The sequence below is a fragment of the Spizellomyces punctatus genome (genome assembly GCF_000182565.1).
Source record: "Spizellomyces punctatus DAOM BR117 chromosome Unknown supercont1.5, whole genome shotgun sequence".
In the NCBI taxonomy this organism is placed as follows: Eukaryota; Fungi; Chytridiomycota; class Chytridiomycetes; order Spizellomycetales; family Spizellomycetaceae; genus Spizellomyces; species Spizellomyces punctatus.
In genome coordinates, this window is record NW_015971541.1 from 250,522 (window position 1) to 268,790 (window position 18,269).

The 18,269-nt window shown below is 46.9% G+C and overlaps 7 protein-coding genes across 7 annotated transcripts; 4 read left to right on the forward strand and 3 right to left on the reverse strand.

Annotated features, from left to right (window-relative positions):
* The first annotated feature begins 161 nt into the window (after positions 1–161).
* On the forward strand, positions 162–3,199 carry SPPG_03145 (polynucleotide 5'-hydroxyl-kinase). The gene is made up of 10 exons (XM_016751421.1): positions 162–631; positions 696–1,127; positions 1,190–1,222; positions 1,285–1,463; positions 1,522–1,619; positions 1,695–1,883; positions 1,944–2,145; positions 2,200–2,515; positions 2,590–2,820; positions 2,886–3,199. Exons 1-10 carry the CDS (start codon positions 200–202, stop codon positions 3,012–3,014), a joined length of 2,241 nt encoding a protein of 746 aa, XP_016609372.1. The 5' UTR covers positions 162–199; the 3' UTR covers positions 3,015–3,199.
* On the reverse strand, positions 3,002–3,753 carry SPPG_03146 (uncharacterized protein). The gene is made up of 3 exons (XM_016751422.1): positions 3,643–3,753; positions 3,464–3,565; positions 3,002–3,391 (listed from the first exon to the last, which is right to left on the reverse strand). Exons 1-3 carry the CDS (start codon positions 3,745–3,747, stop codon positions 3,164–3,166), a joined length of 435 nt encoding a protein of 144 aa, XP_016609373.1. The 5' UTR covers positions 3,748–3,753; the 3' UTR covers positions 3,002–3,163.
* On the forward strand, positions 3,633–5,205 carry SPPG_03147 (methylenetetrahydrofolate dehydrogenase (NAD(+))). The gene is made up of 5 exons (XM_016751423.1): positions 3,633–4,014; positions 4,095–4,341; positions 4,406–4,450; positions 4,515–4,832; positions 4,905–5,205. Exons 1-5 carry the CDS (start codon positions 3,968–3,970, stop codon positions 5,163–5,165), a joined length of 918 nt encoding a protein of 305 aa, XP_016609374.1. The 5' UTR covers positions 3,633–3,967; the 3' UTR covers positions 5,166–5,205.
* SPPG_03148 (uncharacterized protein) lies at positions 5,118–12,341 on the reverse strand. The gene is made up of 19 exons (XM_016751424.1): positions 11,744–12,341; positions 11,363–11,681; positions 10,893–11,267; positions 10,762–10,832; positions 9,559–10,704; positions 9,393–9,491; positions 9,241–9,325; positions 8,767–9,179; positions 8,434–8,707; positions 8,161–8,372; positions 7,908–8,101; positions 7,229–7,845; positions 6,970–7,163; positions 6,783–6,904; positions 6,582–6,720; positions 6,195–6,514; positions 6,023–6,122; positions 5,613–5,957; positions 5,118–5,549 (listed from the first exon to the last, which is right to left on the reverse strand). The coding sequence occupies exons 1-19, from the start codon at positions 11,822–11,824 to the stop codon at positions 5,334–5,336; spliced, it is 5,322 nt and encodes a 1,773-aa protein (XP_016609375.1). The 5' UTR covers positions 11,825–12,341; the 3' UTR covers positions 5,118–5,333.
* Positions 12,342–12,681: 340 nt separating this feature from the next.
* Positions 12,682–14,082, forward strand: SPPG_03149 (uncharacterized protein; the record flags this gene model as incomplete). Its single annotated transcript, XM_016751425.1, has 7 exons — positions 12,682–12,778; positions 12,847–13,002; positions 13,204–13,262; positions 13,323–13,385; positions 13,468–13,693; positions 13,844–13,899; positions 13,966–14,082. 7 exons carry the CDS (start codon positions 12,682–12,684, stop codon positions 14,005–14,007), a joined length of 699 nt encoding a protein of 232 aa, XP_016609376.1. The 3' UTR covers positions 14,008–14,082.
* A 479-nt stretch (positions 14,083–14,561) lies between these two features.
* On the forward strand, positions 14,562–15,723 carry SPPG_03150 (uncharacterized protein). The gene is made up of 2 exons (XM_016751426.1): positions 14,562–15,104; positions 15,177–15,723. Exons 1-2 carry the CDS (start codon positions 14,633–14,635, stop codon positions 15,335–15,337), a joined length of 633 nt encoding a protein of 210 aa, XP_016609377.1. The 5' UTR covers positions 14,562–14,632; the 3' UTR covers positions 15,338–15,723.
* On the reverse strand, positions 15,343–18,228 carry SPPG_03151 (uncharacterized protein; the record flags this gene model as incomplete). Its single annotated transcript, XM_016751427.1, has 19 exons — positions 15,343–15,432; positions 15,502–15,589; positions 15,659–15,683; positions 15,751–15,801; positions 15,860–15,979; positions 16,057–16,186; positions 16,253–16,418; positions 16,483–16,645; positions 16,709–16,719; positions 16,775–16,821; positions 16,893–17,143; positions 17,210–17,287; positions 17,350–17,436; positions 17,511–17,630; positions 17,696–17,743; positions 17,800–17,974; positions 18,036–18,046; positions 18,108–18,116; positions 18,183–18,228. 19 exons carry the CDS (start codon positions 18,226–18,228, stop codon positions 15,343–15,345), a joined length of 1,716 nt encoding a protein of 571 aa, XP_016609378.1.
* Between the last annotated feature and the right edge of the window lie 41 nt (positions 18,229–18,269).

Consider the following 18,269-nt stretch of genomic DNA (forward strand, 5'->3'; position numbering starts at 1 on the left):
TGAGATAAAATGCACTCAGTCCAGGTTATTCTTTCTGATTCTATCCAAAAGGCGGTAGTAAGTAAAACAAGAGATGAAAACCAGAACTGCACAAAGGCCAGTGGGAAGTCTCAACAGCTCGGGGCTAAACTACTCGATTATTTCTTTTTGACGACGCGTCTGTCTGCGTAAGCTCCTTCAAACTAGGCAGCCAGAGGACATGGAGGTGGAGAAACCAGACCGGAAGAAGCGGAAAGTTCAAGGAAGCAAAGCGACAAACGGTGATGGGGTCTCTGTATATTCTACGAATCAATTTGCAGCGCTGCGCACTCTCAAAAAAGTACGGCGCCCTGCGGGATCTGAACTTTTAAGTACTGGTCCTCCACGGCTGGAACCCACACCTTCTACTGGTTCGACGATAAGCGAACTGTCGTCTTTACCGTCTGATAGAGATGAGATACGGGAGACCAGCGCTCCTACTACGATACTGTCAGGAGGGTCCGGACAACGGGGGAGGAAGAGACAAGTTGAGGAGAGGAAATGGGAGACGCACTTTCCGGATATGAATGCTGTCTCTTCATTCCAGCCGTCCGTGGGAAACGTAGTGTCTAATAACTCCAATCTCTGTGTGGTTGCACTGAAGCCTGAGGAGGTATTGTTTATTTCAGTCCTTCATAATTTGTGCGGTTCCGCAAGCTTATAAGGCGCCACTGTAGACCATATGCTTCCAAGGCATGGTACTTGCGACTCCGATCAGTGGGTGTTTATCTGTGTTCGGTCATCGATTGGTTGCAAGCACAGCATGGAAAGACATTGCGACCAGCAAAACGAAAGCCAACCGAAGCTCCTTGCCTCCGCTCGCTTTCTACCCATGCTTTTCTCCAAAGTCCCAAAGCCTGTTGGTGTTGAAAGCCGATGCATTGCCCGATAGTAACACATCCTCCACTCCGGTCAAAGACTTACCAGCGATACAGCTTGCAGACAGAACAATATCACAAGCGATTCTGGATCTTGTAATACAACTGAAAACAAGAGCCGATCCTAGTGTGACCATCATTGCGCTTCAAAGTATGACATACAGCAATTTGCAAGGTATCGAGGGATGCATGCCACTTTTAAAAGGCTTGCTCAAGGATGAAGTCAATGGGGTAAGCGCCGAAATATATGATTTCTTGACCGTCATGAACTCTCGCTGATGATTGCGTCGAAGAACTTTTCGATCGGTATCCCAGGTTTCTATCCGGTATGATTTTTATGAGATTTTGTTCATGGAATGTGCCAATCAAGCTTATCATCTGTTCCCAGATCTTTAATCCTATACCAAACGTCACAGCCTTGTCGATACCGCATCAGTGGAGTGACGTCGCAACGTCGATAGCGTCTTATGTTGATCCGGGACAGCGTAAAGTCATTTGTATTGTGGGAAGCAAAAATATGGGCAAGTCGACACTTGCTCGATATCTTATCAATCGGCTACTGAACTGGTGAGCAGATTTAGGTTGTTCGAATTGAATGGGTTATGTTATTAAATTCCGATCGTAGCTATCAGGAAGTTGCGTTTCTAGAATGCGATATCGGACAACCCGAATTTACATCTACAGGACTCGCGTCGTTGAATGTAGTAACAGCTCCTTTATTAGGTACGCCACTATGGAATAATGTTCGGATAGCTTCATGTGTATTCTAATGAGTATGATCCTCCTCAACATAACCAGGTCCCCCGTTCACGCACCTTCAACCTCCGCGTCGAAGCTTCTATCTCGGTGCGACATCAGCGAAGCACGATCCTGACTATTATCTAGAATGTCTACATGAGCTCTACAATGAGTATGAGAATACCATTGCAGGTACCAATAGCGGTAACATGGTTCCACTCGTCATCAACACCCACGGATGGATAAAAGGTTAGTGTATGGAAAACGTGTCACATGGTCCAGCATCTTGTCCAACCATTCGCGACATAGGAATGGGGGTCGATCTCCTGGTCCATTTCTTAGCGCGAGTTCGGCCGACCAACATCCTTCAAATGTCCGTTCCCAATAACACTCCCCAAAGTTCATCGAAGAACCTAAACGTTGATTTGGCTGACGTTTTGTCGAACATGATCGGGAACCAAACAAACGTCTGTGTAACCCAAGTGCCAGCTATTGACGATAGTGCAGCAAGGTAGGTGCTGTCCCATGTTAATCAGAGTCAAAGGAAGCCTGACAGTGGCTGCAGAGCGAAGTTTGGCGCAAGCGACCACCGTGCGCTGGGTCTCTTGTCATATTTCTACCAAACTCTCGGTCATCCAGCTGCTTTGGCCCTGTCTGAGACCAAGCAGCCTCATTGGTGGAGTTTCCACGAGGCAATAACAGCAAGGGTACCATACCAAGTTCCCTTCAAATCTTTGAAGATTCGCTTCATGCACGGCGAGGTGCCATTTAGTCAGACATTTCATGCACTCAATGGTTGCGTGGTAGCACTTGTCATTGACCAAACGGCGTACGAGACACCCCAAAATGTATCATCTACCGTAGAGATATCAGACGAAGACGTGAGTCCGCAAGGGTTGCACATCAATTCATCTCTCGCTTTGCTGACATGGAATGCGCGGGTTCTGCACGATAGGTATACCATGAAGCTGCTAAATCCTTACGCATCGTACCGTCGCAGATTCCACTCATTCCTGCATCGCATAATTGCGTCGGACTTGGCCTGGTACGCAGCATCGACATCGAAACCGGTGTTTTTTACATTGTGACAGGCCCGATTCCACCGAAACAGCTTGCTGAAGTCAATATGCTGGTGCGCGGGGCGGCAATGGAAATACCTGTCAACTTGGTTACTGCTGGATACGAGGTAAGGCAACGCATTAGATGACCTCATGCAATAACACGCACTGAACATTATGCTGCTGCTAATAGAACAGTCGCGCCCATCTGCCATATACAACGCACTTGGCCTCAGAAGGAATCGGCTCCCTTGCATGGCGGACGCGCCATAATCTACTGCGACGACGACGACCTCCTGGTGGAGGTACTCCAGTTTCATAAATAAGGATGATTATTATAATTATGCAAATGTATGTACACATCATTATATACGTAATTTTGGCATCAAGTGCTCAGTGATGCGAAATTAGTGACCCGAAATATATATACACGTGGGTGAGAATTCATGGTTAGATCGTTGAGTGTTAGCTCTATCCACTCCTACGAGATGACGGCGTATAGAGGGCATCCTCGAGATCCATCGTGACGCGATCCAGTTCATCCTTGAAATCCAGGAGCGCATTGTTACATTTCCCTTCTCGATCTTTCACCGTTAGCCAGCGAGAGTGTAGAGTCGCGTTCAGCATCTTGAAATCGTTTAGTAGAAGGACTTGTTTGAGTTCTGACGTCAACGTCAATAGTGATTCTGCAGAGTTCACCTACGAAACGATAGGAAAATTCGTTAGCTGTTGGTCAGTCGGATCTTGAGTAACTACACCGCCATGACTAACGATATTTGCAGCCGCGCCCTCCATCAACTGTCGCTCCTGTGCAATTTTGTATTTATCTTTGGTTTCGAATTGACTCGAGTCGGTCAAGCTGCTTTGTCGTAGCTGCGGTTGTGAGGGGTAAAGTATGCTCTTCCTTTAGTGCATGCCATAAGATCGCGTATAAAAGACCACGATCTTACCGATGCAGCTTCAACCAAGTGCGTCAAGTTATCAAGGAGAACGTCAATTTCCGTGTCAAGGCGCTTGTTAAGGTCATCTTCGGTGTAAGTACTCGGTATAGCCATGATGGTTGAAAGGAGTCGTGAAGGAATACGTACTGCCCCTCCAAGATCTCGTCACGTGCTCGCCATGCGATTTGCACGTTACCACGACAATAGGATCTGCGATTCTGTCTCTTGACCTGCCTTAAAAGGCGGAGATCTTTGTCGAGGATTTGCACCCCTCCGGACGGGTATTTTTCTTTGTAGACGCCCGCCAAGTCTTTTCAAAGTCAATATCAAAGTCATGTCCTGCAAAGTGGTAAAAGTTTCAGACGTGGCAGCTCCGTTCATGTACGGTGTGCGAAATTATAATTTGCATTGAATACTGTTAACTGACTCTAGAATGTCTTTTACTTGTGTTGCTCAAACAGCCAAGAGCTAAAAGATCAAATATCCAAGCTGGAGGTTAAGCCCTTGTTGGTAGCCTTCCTTGCAAACGACGACCCGGCAGCCAAGAAATACGCCGAATGGACGGAGAAGACTTGCGCGGAAACGGGCTTGCGCTTCGAGCTGAGGGAATGCCCAAGAACCGAATTGGAAGATCGCATTGTGGAAGCAAATGAGGATCCCAATGTTCATGGAATTATGGTGTATTATCCTGTATTTGGTGGGACACAGGTTGGTATTGGGTTGGTCTTGGTTCTGGCTCTTTCTTGTTTACGAACTCGACGAATATCATCAGGACGGATACATACAGAATACTGTCAGCTACCGAAAAGACGTAGAGGTACGATTGCCAACGTCTCCGTTATACTATTCAGATTGTTGAGCTCAATCTCTATCAATTATAGGGTCTCTGCCATAAGTATCGATACAATATGTACCACAATATTCGATATCTAGACCAGCAAGAAACCCAGAAATGTATCATCCCGTGTACACCCCTTGCCATGGTCAAAATTCTGGAACACATTGGAGTTTACAACAAAATCCTACCATACGGCAACCGACTTCATGGTCGCATCATCACCGTCATCAACCGAAGTGAAGTTGTTGGACGACCTCTGGCGGCGCTCTTGGCTAATGATGGGGCCAGAGTGTATTCAGTCGATATTGACGGCATCATGGAATTCCATCGTGGGGAAGGTTTGAAGCTGAAGAAGCATGAGGTCAAATACGCCAAAGTCACTGTATCGTTAACTATTCGCTCAACGCAAACTAAATGAACTTCTCTATTCCAGGTGTTTGAGACAAAAATTACTTTGGAAGAAGCTCTTAAACTCTCCGACGTAGTCATCACGGGCGTACCCAGTCCGAACTACCGCGTGGATACGTCAATCCTGAAGGATGGCGTTATCGCCATCAACTTCTCCACAGCAAAGAACTTCAATGACGATATAAAAGAAAAGGCCTCCATCTACGTGCCTTCGGTCGGAAAGGTCACTGTGGCCATGTTGGAGCGGAACTTGTTGAGATTGTACGACTATCAAACGCAATTGTAAATAAACATTTATCATATTTAATAGATTACTTTTTAATAGATTACTTTTGAAGACCTTTTCATCACTTTATCTTTTCCTTTGCTAACTTTGCCTGTATGTACAGTTCCGTGTATGTGCAGTTTCCAAAATATGAACAAAAATCTATAAATACGGACCTCTTCCCCACCATCACATCCTCGACAGTCCACAGCTATTCATAACGTTCCTCAAAATGCCCGACTTGCCCTTTGTGGCCGCAATTATTCTATTTTTCGCAGTCGCAGCTCTCTGTTCTGGTGATCCACGTACGACCGATCGTGTATGTCGCGATTTTTGACTGGCCGAAACTTCGTCGGGGGATGGAAAGGTGTGCATAGTATGGGCTGCAGGAGGGAGTTTGATTTCCTACAAAGATGTGTCGCCCATGAGTGAGGAGAGGACCTCAATGCAGAGACAAAATGTACTTACCCATCCACTCGAATCGATTATTTGCAAAAACTCATTAAATAATGCCGTCCCTTGGAGAGTAGATTTGGATCCAAAAATAATCAGTTTCTTCTTTGCTCTGGTGAAAGCGACATTGATACGACGCCAGTCTCGAAGCAAATCTCCAACATTCTGCTTGGGATTGGATCGCACCAGGGACACTACGACGCAGTCCTTGTCGCTGCCTTGGAATTTGTCGACGGTATGGATAGCCACATTGGTACGATGTTTGAGGAATTGTCCAATAACTTTCAGCTGCGACCGGTAGGGAGAAATAACGCCAAGAGCTGTCTCTTCCACCCCACACGCAACTAAACACTCCACAATCTGTAATATTACAGGGTTATAAAAGGACGAATAACCAGACTAACGGTAATGATCTGCATACATACCTGGCGCACTAGTATCGCCTCAATGTCATTTTGAACCAAGTCACCAGGCCGCGAGTCTGGCGCAGGTACCTCATCAGTATTCACGAAAACTACCCGACGGCTTATATGTGGAGATCAAGATGATTAGATTCCAAGATTTGCCTGCAAAAGACATCGGAAAGTGGAAACATACCGAGGCTCAACAATATCCCGAATCCAACAGTTTGCTCCCTGACAGCTCCGATTGGCATGAGCGTGCGGCGATGGAGATCCCGCCGCGTGCAATTGATCCAGTCCCTCCTTCATCTTCACCACGTTAAGAGCGGAATGCGCAACGGCCGGGGTCCCGCATCGGAGGCGATGGTTGTAAATAAGCGCATTGGAGAGTAACATGATATCCAAATTCATGCGATATTGGTGCTCGAGATTGACAACAGCCTCAGGGTGTGCCTCGCTGAGAATTTTAAATAACGAGGACGCCAGTCCTGTATCTTTCGCCTCTGGGTTACGAACCTGTTTGTTCGGTTGTGATGTGTTTATCAGGCAACGTCTACGAATTCAAAGAAGGTACAACACGTACCAATGGAGGAAGTTGATAATGATCACCAACAAGAATGAAAACATCCGCGAAGCGCAGCGGCCCGAGACACACAGGAAGAGTCAATTGCGATGCTTCGTCGACAATGCAATAGTCAAATGTACGCTTTGTGAATAGCACGCTAGAAGGGAACATTGTAAGCGAATTTAACGCGCCAAAGCATACATCATTCATCAAACTTACTGATTGATTCCCAAGCACGTCGTTGCAACGATCTGCTTTGACATGTAAAACTTTTCGAGATCCTCAACAGAGTTGATGTCACTGCGATAGCTCGCCGTATATGGTTGGATAGCTGAGTGGATCTGCAATTTACTCACGTTCACGACTGTATACTGCACAAGCACCAGAACGCCAGAGCAAAGCTGACCTTTTGTTCATTACCCAATCGTAAGAAATCTAGACCCTCATCCCGAAGCTTGAGTAGCACGTTATCCACTGCCGTATGTGTGTAGGATGTCAGCAAGACAGTTTTTCCCCGCTTGACAAGGGTTTGTATGATGTATGCAATCGTCGTGGTCTTCCCCGTTCCAGGCATACCCAAGATAAGGGCGTAGTCCAGAGCTAATAGCAATAAACCATGATTGGTTGATACTGGTTGAGTGACGCGTTGTTATTTGGGTACATACCGGACATAACCTTTTCTACAGCATGACGTTGGTCCATATTCAAGGTTTGATCCAATGCAGTGCCTCCGACATCATGCTGGAACTTCGGTGCTTCCAGGTCTACGATGAGCCGTCTTCGCTTTGCGTCTCCGTCTGCTTTGAAGAGGGCGACTAAATTTGCCCGAACCAACCCCATACCGGATGCAAATTCATCCTTGTCAATCCGATACATGGTCCGATCCTCTCGCTGGCTTGGTTCGCCCCCTGGACAGTTGTTTTCCTTTCGAAAACCCGGCTGTCTCACTTCCATGATACCTTCAAAATCCTGGTTTTTTGATTCATCAAAGTTGTGAAGGCGATGTGGTGCCCCACGGAGGCGTCGGTCCACTGAGACTGTTACGATGTCAGGCCGCAAATCCACCACGAACCCTATGGCCAACGCATAATGGCCGTCTTCGGTGGACACTACTATGGGATCACCAACAGCAATATGGGAGTTCAGAAGCGACGCGGGAGGTTCTGATGCTGGTTCTGAGACAGCTCGCGAAAAGCGGTACTGTCTACGCATTGGACCTGATAAAGGTGAGTCCTTTGCAGACTCAGGGCTATCAGGAAGCAGACGCATTTGACTGAAGCACCTATAGCATCATAGATCCGCTTAGTGTCATTTGATCTGCAAATCATACATTACGATCTTCACCTCCGAAGTTTCTCTCGCTCAGTGCCCAATAATGTCCAAATTTCCTTTCGCATACGTTGCATATCACCTTCTTCCATAGTGATCAGTCGCTCCCATTTATCAAAGAATGCAATGTGGGCAGCGGTCATATGGCTCGTCCTTTTGTCAAAGAGAGAGCCTAGCCCGCTGGTATCCGCCGTGCCATTCTCGATAGCCTGTGCGAAGATGGTAAGCAAAGGAAAACATATCAGCTCAACAATGATTTCCTACGTACTTTATGGTATGTCAAGCAATTATCAAGAGCATAGCATCGCTGGCAGGCATGTAATCTCTGAATCATGGGCGGTAGCTTCCCCCGCGAATTCAAGTAGCTTGCCATGGCATTGCGAGCTATTATCAGTCCCCGTACTTCATCGCGCAATGAAGGAATTTGTATCATGTCGCCGGCTTTCATATAATACAAAATACCGCTTGCAACATCAATGTCTGTTTGTTTGTACTTTTAATCGTCGAATCCAAGGTAAATTGAAAAACAGATAGACCATACCATAACGGTCAGACATCATCAATGTATACAAACTAGTCTGCGCTCGGTGCGACACGACTTTGCTGTTTCTGCCAGTTTTCAATTCAAAAGGAGCAGCCAGCGTTTTCAGTGGACCGGACCCCTGTCGCACGCGCAGCTGCACGGTAGCATCAATGTTGCCTTTGATGCCATACATGGGAGACCAGATGTTCTCTTCAATGTCCAGTACTTTGCTGATGCAAACTGTCATCTTCTGCTCTTTATCGTTACGATGCTGCTGAACGACCGCATCTGGCTGTCACAGGACAGTGGTTATCGACTATGTTACAGGTGCTCCATTCCTGTCAAACCTACCTTTGGTGTGGTACCGATGAATTTTGACGCCCACTGTTGCAGAACAGAAACTGATTCCCTCAGATGGGCCGTGGCGACAGTTTCAGTCTCACCGATACTATACAGTTCCTCAATGCTCTTCCGAACCAGTCGGTCAATCTCCTCGTTTATTCGTCTTGTCGAGAAGTCATTTTCCACCAAGCACGTCTGTAGTAAGCAGTGCAGAAGATTGCCATACACTAATGGCGGGGTTGGCTCGCCAAAGGACCGAACACGGGCTTGCAGGATAGACTTTCGCAGACAGTCAAAGCTTTCGGCAACATAAGTGGCAGACACTAAGGTGTCCGGATGTACAATGACCAAGCTTTTCTCATTGTCCGCTATACATCGATTAAATGCAGGATCAAAAGCACCGAGGACATGAATGTAATCACCTGGGCGTATAGTCAACATTCTGTCCGGAGCTGTCAATAACAAATGGGAGTGAAAACTTACCAACGTTCACGTCTGTGCTGTACCAATCCTCGCGCAAATGCAGATACCGCTCGGTCGTTGTGCTTTCATCAAAGAGCCTAAGGATCTGCATGAACATGAAAAGGCATCCAGATGTAAGCAACAGTTTATGCAATGTATGATGTAAGACCAACCTTTTCAGGACTTCGGCATCCTCCAATAGCGTAGCCGTATTCACTCCAAGAGATCTCCAGGACGAGAAAACGCATGTACTTTTGCCTGAATTGATTTCCCTGCAGATACAATAGCGGAGGGTCAGTCCCTCACGGGCAATCGCAGGTACGCTATGCTTTCGTCTACCTGACTCTTCATCGCAGGTGGTGCGGGTGGTGTACAAACGTCAGATGCACCGCGTTCACTTCCTGAGGCCTGGTCACCTGCAATCGGCAGGTTTACTGTTATCTGCTGGTTGTGCGAACAGTATTCCTGCATCACAGCATCCAACGCCAAAGAGCACGCCATGTCATCGTCATCGTCCACAACACAAAAATAGTCTTCCTCAGATTCGAGTTTTTCCTGACAGGTGCTACTAGAGGCGGTGAATACATCGCGGTTGCGTATTTTGACGTGCTGAAGTGTGCTCTGGTCGGGACTCTTAGCAGAGACTGCTTCGACATGGACAACCATGCCCGAACCGGCTTTCGTGTTAGATGACATGACGGGTACAGGACGACGTCTCCCTCGTGGTCCAGATTCTCTCTCAGCGCTGACCCTTTCTGTAAGCTGAGCAACAGAGGCTGCCTCCCAAGGAGGAATATTCTCTTTATTGTCTTCACTACATAAGCTTTTCCTCTTCCGCTGGGGCAACTTTGTTGCGGACTTCCCCACTGTCGTGGATATCTCCTTAATCTGACTTGGAACCGCCAGCTCTGGTTGCTCGCCATTCACGGAAGATCTGATTGTTTCTGTTGAGGTCGTCCGATTCGGTGAGGCACCTCTTTTCGGTTGCATATGTTCATTATGAGAATATGACACTTGATGGAGGAAAGGTTCAAGGTCATCGTGCCCGGAACTCGGTATATTTGGCAGCGAAATCGATCGCTCAAGAGGCCGGCGTCTCCCGCTACCCGGTGACTTTGACGCTGCATTATTGGACGGGCTTCCCGGAACATCGAAACGCATATCATCAAAGACGGATTTACAACGTGCAATGAAATCTCGCAAAGCAACACGGCTTTCTACAGGGGGACTACCATCCGGCTTGTCAGCCGCAGTCCAGTGCAATGCTTTTTCTTTTCGTTGCCGCTTTCGCTCGCTGATGCGTGCAGAAGGGGAGCTTTCGATGTTGCTCAGACTAAATGATCGTTTGAAAGCCTGGCGGCTCCTTGGAGTCATTTCGACAGTGGGCGACGGTGCAAGCTCCAACCAACGTCGGTTATTGCTTTTGCTTCGGTCAGAATCCATGGATACTTGACCATTTCGTGATTTGCTGTTTGGCGTCTTCGTCTGATAGTACGACAGTCAAATGCAGAATGTCACTTCGACGCACCAACTTTCACCTACCAGAGGATTGGGCTCACTTTTCAGCATCTTCACAAGATAAGTTACCTCTGCTTCAGGATCTACAAGGCCTCCTTCAAGGCGATCTTTGTCAGATTGAAAAACCATATAAATATTGCATCCAGAGATCGTACCATCTTTCTCAGCAGCCTGTAGCTTATCACCGGGGGGAGATGCGAGCCAAAAAACAGTTTCTTCTTGGTCGCATTTCAGTTTGATGCTCCCTTGGGTTAAGGAGGGTAGCTCTGACACGCTAGATGGACTTTGCTCCAGTAGTGGGACCTCAATGGCTCTGGCCGCCTCCTCTGCAGCGTGCTTTCTCGACAATGGCTTTTCAGTGGGACCGTCCAAAAAGCCAGAATCGGCTTTTTTCAATCCGTCTTTATGTTTCACTGATCGGGGAGAAGCAACGGCATCCGTGCCAGACGGGGGTGTCAATTGACGTGGCGCCATAGGCTTTGGCCGTACCGGCGACGTCTCATCACAAACTACCTGTGCCCTCTTGGACACTGTAAATAGGATCATTGATGAGAGCGATAAGTATCGTACGATCATACGTGCAATTGTATAATTAAACTGGCAATTGGGTATGATTTGTACTCACCAGGGCAAACAGAAGAGGCAGCCGATGTCAGTAATCCTCTGCTTTCCGCTGTCACTCGAGAATTGACTCCAGGCTCTTCGCTTAGGACATTTCGCTCGCCGAGTGCTTTCCTGGCGCTAGGCGGTTTGGTGGTCTGTCCGACTGGCTTCCGCTTCGGCTTCTCGACACTGCCATTTTCTCGATCACCTATCATCTTTTCCGCAGAATCTACCTTCACTTTGGTGCTGTTGCCATCGATGCCAGCTGTAGGCGCCAGGAATCGGCGTATTCCAAGGCTTCCGTCGGGTTTGGGCTTTGCCTTCGCTGTCGCGGAGGTACGCTATATATACCCGTGAAGAGATCAGGTATCGTCGTGCCTGTGACTCTTCAACGCATGCATACCTTCGTGCCGTTTATGGTCTTAGTCGGTAGAGCGGCGGAAGAGCCATTTTCGTTCTTCCCGGCTACCGATCTCTTCTTCATGTTTGGATGGATCGAGAAGTGTTACGAAAATGGGAGCCAAGTGAAGTGCAAGTGCACGCCTTGAGAGTTCAACCTCGGTCTTTTTCGGTATCACCTATCTAATTGACTCCACCTGGGCATGGGGAATACGGTGTGCTAGTGATTTGTTGACAGCAATATAGTATTTATCTGGTGGAATTCTGAACACCTCATACAAAAATGTTCAGATCCCGCAAAACGGATCTGGTAGCAGCGTCCAGAGTCCAGGGCAAGGTGCACCGTTCCGCACCGCTACGTAACCGCTAAGCGAGTAGTGCTAGTGTTGGGTACAATTTCTTACGGACCTCGCGCCGGATTTTTGAACGGTCGGACGTGCTGGCAGAGCTTCGTGACGCGTTGCTGAACTGAAGGCCAATCCATGTGATTTTCGGCCAAAGCGAGTCTTGAACTCTTTGCAAAGTGCGCAATCTTGGCTACTGGTTTTCACGACTGTTTTGATGGCATTTTCATTGCCAGACAATACTTCCTCCTGTCGTACTTTGTTCGGTACCTTACTGTGTGCTCGATTGATGAAATATCCGAACTGGATAGTAGTACATAAAAGCAGATTGTCTTTACAGGAGATTGAGGTTCGCATAATACGCTGACTGGGAGCTACCGGCAACTATGTCAAGCGCAGATTTCCCGAGCAAGGCCAGGTACTTTGCGTAAAACTTCAACGAGACGCTTGCTGGAATCTTGTCCGGATGTTTGTCCGAACTCCGCCGTGACTTTCATGTCACGTGTCTCGTTGCGTCATCTGAATTGTAACGTATTGAACGCCTCGCAACTGCTCTTGACGAAATCTCGACCTACACATCCCTATTCCTGCTACAACAATGGCTGTTCCAGACCCAGAGACAATACCCTCCCTCTCCTACTTCCCATTTCCCAAAGAAGTGGCCCGTAACATGTTCACCGAGGTGCGATCAATAGGTACCTTCTTGTTACTGTCGTTATGAAAGACGCACAACAACACTAACCACAGTTCATTCTTGTTATAGCCGCAGGTTTGGGCACAAATGGTCTTGCAGAGCACGCGGACAAGATAGAAGCTGGTCTCAACCGTATGGGCAGCGGTATGGACTCAGCCGGGAAGAGCATCAAAACGGGCCTGGTGGTTGTGGGAATAGGGCTGGGAATAGGGCTAACGGTAATAGGTACCGGGCTCATACTACAAGCTTTAAACGAGCAAAGGTCGTCAACGAAGAGACGGTGCCGCCGACGAAAGTCAACGGACCCAAGAACAGGGTCTTCATCTGAATGACATCCATGTACATTTCTTTGCATTTTATTGTGTTTAAATTAATATCGACCTACCAGATTCCTTTGAAGCAACATCTTTGTTTGGTATTCAGTAGAACAGAACAAGTTGAAGTTAATATCTCGTGCATGTTTGTCCGATCCGGTTATTGTCATGGTAACAAGAATCACATGATCTACCATCCCAAACCACGACCTTCCAACTGAATGCCATTAGGCGGTTGTTGCGTTGCTTCCACATTCTGCTATGATGAACAGCGTGGTGACCACTCCCGTACAGGTAAGCTCGCAAGCAATTCGTCAGGCAGGCGGGCCTTGGGTTCTTGAGAGTCGTACTGAAACTCTCCTGTCGTTTAAAAAAGCTCGGCACTGCTGCCCACCGCATATATGTAACGCGCTTGTACCGTCGCTCGCTTCGTCTAGCGGCAGACTGGTACTGGCAGCGGGCAGAGTTTCGTGAAAAGGCCTTGATTATCCGCCATCTATTCGAGCAAAACCGTAATAACCCCAACCCTAAAGAAATTGAAAAGTTGATTGCACGAACTGAATTAATGCTCGCCACCTACCACCACCCCCAGCCATACTACAGTAAGTGGAACGTCGTTTTACCCATTTGGACGTTCCAGGCAATCTTCTGTAGAAGGCTTGGTTGTCGACACTTACGGGGCGACGGGTTTAGGGACCAAGAAGGACAGTTCGTTAAAACCAAATCTAACCTATTTCTTGTCCTATTTCCAGACCCCACCGCACCCGGAGGTTCCAAATGGGAGCGCAACATTCCATTCCCGGAAGAGGTAATTAGTGTTAACCGACCGCTGTCATTTACTTGTTTATTCAAAAACACTCATTCCATTGTACAGTTGGTCAAACGGGGCGTCACACCATTCGACAATTGCAGCTAAGACTTACACTGTAATCTATATCTGCGATGGGGAAACTTTGAAATGTGAATATATACCGACATCATACGCTTCATATGATATGAGTGCATATTCGACTGGCAGGGCCTCTTTTCAACCTTTGTTGGGAAAGCTTAGGATCTGCCGCCGACCCAGAGTCAGCTGGATCATCTGAGGGTTACCGGTGTGCTATTGCTAACGTGATAGCATTCTATCACGTTTCGCTGCAGGTGAATGGTATTGATGTCATGGAGTATCACTCCTAAGCAGTCTGTGCACCAGGTTCTCCCAAGAGTTCACGACGGCTTTGTGGATGTTCTCTTCTTTCAAGGGTTAGGGAAATACCTTGCGTAAGGAGCTGCAATTGTGTAATGTCATTTAGCAATATCCGCCATATCGAACATATCTATAAACAAACCAGCAGCAAACAGGAGCTTGTACAGGTCTAATGTGAGAGGTATCATTTGAGTCTTACCAGGGAACCTGGAGGCGTTGATATTGGGCGCCGTTACCTAAGATTACAAACTGTATGTGCCCAATGAAGTTCCACGTCAGCGCGTCGCTGTTCCGTGATCTCCACATAAAACAACACAAACCATTCAACAATTATATATTCTCATATTGGGCAATGGTGAATGCAACCCAAGCCTCAAAACCCGCCATTGAGCCGCCAGCTACTGGCGCAAACATGCACATAGACACGGAAGCGAACCAAGCTGCCAACCTGGCAATGCTGCCACCAGCTTCTAGGGCTTCCGTTCCAACAGAAGATGCCGATAATCCATCACCAGCACATTCTACTGAGACGATAAGGACGGATGATGTGGAAGAAATAGACGGACGCGCCCGCCATGACATGGAGATTCGAAATCATCACGATGACTTTTCAGTTGGAAATGAACCGGACTCAGACGAAGAGGAAGAGGAAGAGTATAGCTATGGCTACACACCACTAAATAGTGGGTATGAGCCGTTGGGCGGTGACGCAGACGGGGAAGACGAGATTGACGGACAAGGAGAGCCAACGACATTACAGTCACAACTCAAAGCACCCGAGCCTTTAACAATAACAATGGACAAAAATTCCATTATTGACAATGGTAGTTCGCAGCTTTTTGAAAAAAACAATCGATACAAATGGCAAATTTACAAGTTACCCCTATATAATCTAGATGATTTGACCATAATCCAATCCGTCATGTCTACAATAACGATACCAGAGTCGGCCATACCAGAATGGGCGAAAGCAGTCCCAGAAGAGCAATGGCTACCCAAGCTGATAATCGATTGTCCTAATACTTCGAGTGACGTATCTACCCCTTCGGGAAGATGATACCATTAGCCGAAAAGGCCAACGAGCTCGTCCACTGTCATCTTCTTTGATTTCTTAAAGTTGGCGTCTCCGAGCGCTCCATCGATCAAATCTCGCTGTACAAACGATATAAATATGTGAGGTAGGAACAGTGGGACGAAAATACAAGGTAACTACGGCCATACCTTCTTCTTCTGCAAAGCCAAGATCCGATCTTCGACCGTTCCCTCGACAGCGAGTCGAATGACCGCAACATTTCGCGTTTGGCCAATTCTGGAACATAGGCAGGATGAGCAGGCAGGCCATCGATAGCCATACTGATAAAACGCTATAAATTATTACCGATGCACCCGATCAATTGCTTGATCTATGATAAGCGCATCATTAGTGATGGATATTGAATGAAGGACTCCTCATATGCTCCTTTTGCCCACCTTCCAGTGCAGGATTCCACCACATGTCAAGCATTATCACTCTATTGGCCGCTAGAGCCCGTAATTCGTTAGTAATTTGATGCATATACGCCGCAATTTTTTTATTTACCTGTGAGATTCAGCCCAAGAGACCCACATTTGAGTGAGATAAGCATGACCGTAACATTCGGATCGTTTCGAATGCTCTCTATACTCCTCTCTCGCTCAGGGTTTGGCATAGACCCATCATCTATATAAACAGAAAAATGTTGAGCGCAAAGGCCAAGCTACATCTTGCTTCAAACCGGGAACTAAAATGTCACGTACATCGGCAAAATCCGTACCCTTTCTTACGCAATGGGATTTCCACGATATCGAGCATGCTAGTGAATTGCGAAAAAACTATGGTTTTTCCTTCGGGATCCCGCTCGCGTATGTCATCGAGGATGCTCATCATCTACAAAATTGGTCTGGTTGAGAATGATACCAAGCTGCCGTCTAAATACAATGCAGAAGGTTGTACCTTATCTACTTTGGCAGATGCTACCCATTTTGTACTTAGTTCAGCTACCAGAGCAGAATTCTTTCCAACCTTCCTGGACGTGATCGTCGGCCCAAGGGTTTCCGCTGCCACAAATTTTTCGCGGCAGTCCTGGCACTGCTTTTGATCCGAAGGAATATTTCTCAAGCTGGAAATCAATCTTTCAGTCTCCAGTGAAAGCCACTTCAGAAAGAGCAGGTTGCAACACTTACGGTTCAAAACAGATTGTACATTGACGGTTATTAGCCTCCACTTCGAGGGTTTTGAACATAGCCATCATTTCATCAATGTCCTCTTCCTCAACGGCGCCCTTCTCCGGGGTTACCTCTCCTTCCTTGTCCGCCCCATGCCCAACCAAAGAACGGTGATTACAGGCTGCGGCATAAAAGTTGTGTCAAATTGTGTACGTTAAAATAATCGTCGAACCGTACGCATTACCCTGCCGCAATCTGCAAAGAGTTACATCAGTACCTGAGTGCCAAATAAATAATGTGCATGTCGTACCTCAGCAATAAGCATAAGATATTAGTATAGTTTTTGTTGTATCCAGCCTAGAATCGCCAAGAGTGAGAAGAAGACGATGAAATACTCCTGCCCGGGAAAACAAAATCTGAAGGGTTACCTTTTGAAATGATTTCAACTTCATTCGCATTTTTTCCTCCAACTTCTGATAGTACTGTCTTTCATCTTCAGCAAACTGCACGTTTTGCAATTCAACATTTCTCTCTGGCAGGTTAAGTAATGGTTTTCCATCTATCTTGGTCGTCTTTGTGCGTCTCAGCATAATTGCTTGCAAAATAACACGAAGGCGTTCTAAGCCGACTTTCGAGCGTCCGCGCGAGAGAGGTTCTGATATTTGTGACTTGAAAACGGCTGTGAAACTTGTATTAGAGAGCGTTTTGTGTATTCACAAAGCTATCTGCATGAAGTCCCACGTACAATACTCATCGAAAGGCTTGAACCGCAGAAACTTCAACAAACTGTAGAACTCATCCACGTTATTCTGTAATGGAGTACCTGAACACAAAGAGAGGGATCAATGCGAAGGCAGCTAATCCGTTTTATTTTCAACTACTTACCAGTCAAGCAAAATCGTCGTTCAGCTTGCAATGCACAGCATCCAATGGCACTTCGCGTCGACTTATTCTTAATTGTTTGCGCCTCATCTATATGTGTGATAGGGTTAGATGCTTTCTGACAATGCTCGTCCATGTGGATATTACAAGCCGGCGGTACGTACCTAGTACCACCCGGAACCATTTGACACGATACAGCGGACCAGCTTCTTTAGTGGGCTTGGGGACTTCGATTACTTCGTCCTTTTTGCTTTTGCTGGTTTTCGGCCATTCGGAGGCAATCACTATTTTGCACTATAGGTTGACATGATATTCTACATTCACTTTAAAGGGGGAGGACTCAACACACCTGAAAAGGTGGTAATGACCACATCATACTGCTTCAACTTGGCGGGATCTGCACCAGTACTACCGTTAATCAAGAAAGTTGAGGGTAAGCGATAAGCTTCCTACCTTTCGTTCTGCCGGGTCCATGGTATAGAAGAACTTTCAGAGTCCCTTTTTTAGTCTTACTAGCAATCTCGTGTTCCCATTGTTTGATTAAAGCCAGTGGTGCCACAATCAATGTGCTTTTGCATTGCTTATCCTCCGATCTATTGGCGACAATTAGACTGATCGTTTGGACAGTCTATTTTAAGAGGATCTCAGCGCAAGAGGGAATAATGATATCTCAACGTGAAATCCCTGACCTTTCCGAGACCTGAAACGAAAGAAAAGTTGAGTATCAAATTCGAAACCTACTATGGACTTTCTGATCATACCCATGTCATCTGAAATCAGAGATACATAATGTCGGTCAGTCTGTTGCATGAAAACTCTAGAAGAGATGCACCAACCTGCTAGGATGCCTCCTCGGGTTTTCCCATCTTCACGGGTTTTCATCCATGCCACACCTAAAAGTAAATCATATTTCAGCATCTACA

Bases quoted from the DNA above. Each gene is read 5' to 3' on its own strand.
- SPPG_03146 (XM_016751422.1), bottom strand. From the start codon at position 3,747: ATGGCTATACCGAGTACTTACACCGAAGATGACCTTAACAAGCGCCTT. The intron at 3,566-3,642 runs GTAAGATCGTGG...TCACAACCGCAG, and splicing joins ACTTGGTTGAAGCTGCATCG to CTACGACAAAGCAGCTTGAC. The intron at 3,392-3,463 runs GTTAGTCATGGC...ATCGTTTCGTAG, and splicing joins AGGGCGCGGCTGCAAATATC to GTGAACTCTGCAGAATCACT.
- SPPG_03145 (XM_016751421.1), top strand. From the start codon at position 200: ATGGAGGTGGAGAAACCAGACCGGAAGAAGCGGAAAGTTCAAGGAAGC. The intron at 1,884-1,943 runs GTTAGTGTATGG...TTCGCGACATAG, and splicing joins CACCCACGGATGGATAAAAG to GAATGGGGGTCGATCTCCTG. The intron at 2,146-2,199 runs GTAGGTGCTGTC...CAGTGGCTGCAG, and splicing joins ATTGACGATAGTGCAGCAAG to AGCGAAGTTTGGCGCAAGCG.
- SPPG_03147 (XM_016751423.1), top strand. From the start codon at position 3,968: ATGTCCTGCAAAGTGGTAAAAGTTTCAGACGTGGCAGCTCCGTTCAT. The intron at 4,451-4,514 runs GTACGATTGCCA...TATCAATTATAG, and splicing joins GCTACCGAAAAGACGTAGAG to GGTCTCTGCCATAAGTATCG. The intron at 4,833-4,904 runs GTCAAATACGCC...TCTCTATTCCAG, and splicing joins TGAAGCTGAAGAAGCATGAG to GTGTTTGAGACAAAAATTAC.
- SPPG_03148 (XM_016751424.1), bottom strand. From the start codon at position 11,824: ATGAAGAAGAGATCGGTAGCCGGGAAGAACGAAAATGGCTCTTCCGCC. The intron at 10,705-10,761 runs GTAGGTGAAAGT...TCGTACTATCAG, and splicing joins AAAGTGAGCCCAATCCTCTG to ACGAAGACGCCAAACAGCAA. The intron at 5,958-6,022 runs GTATGTATGCAG...GTAATATTACAG, and splicing joins AGGCGATACTAGTGCGCCAG to ATTGTGGAGTGTTTAGTTGC.
- SPPG_03150 (XM_016751426.1), top strand. From the start codon at position 14,633: ATGGTGAATGCAACCCAAGCCTCAAAACCCGCCATTGAGCCGCCAGCT. The intron at 15,105-15,176 runs GTAGTTCGCAGC...TATATAATCTAG, and splicing joins AAATTCCATTATTGACAATG to ATGATTTGACCATAATCCAA.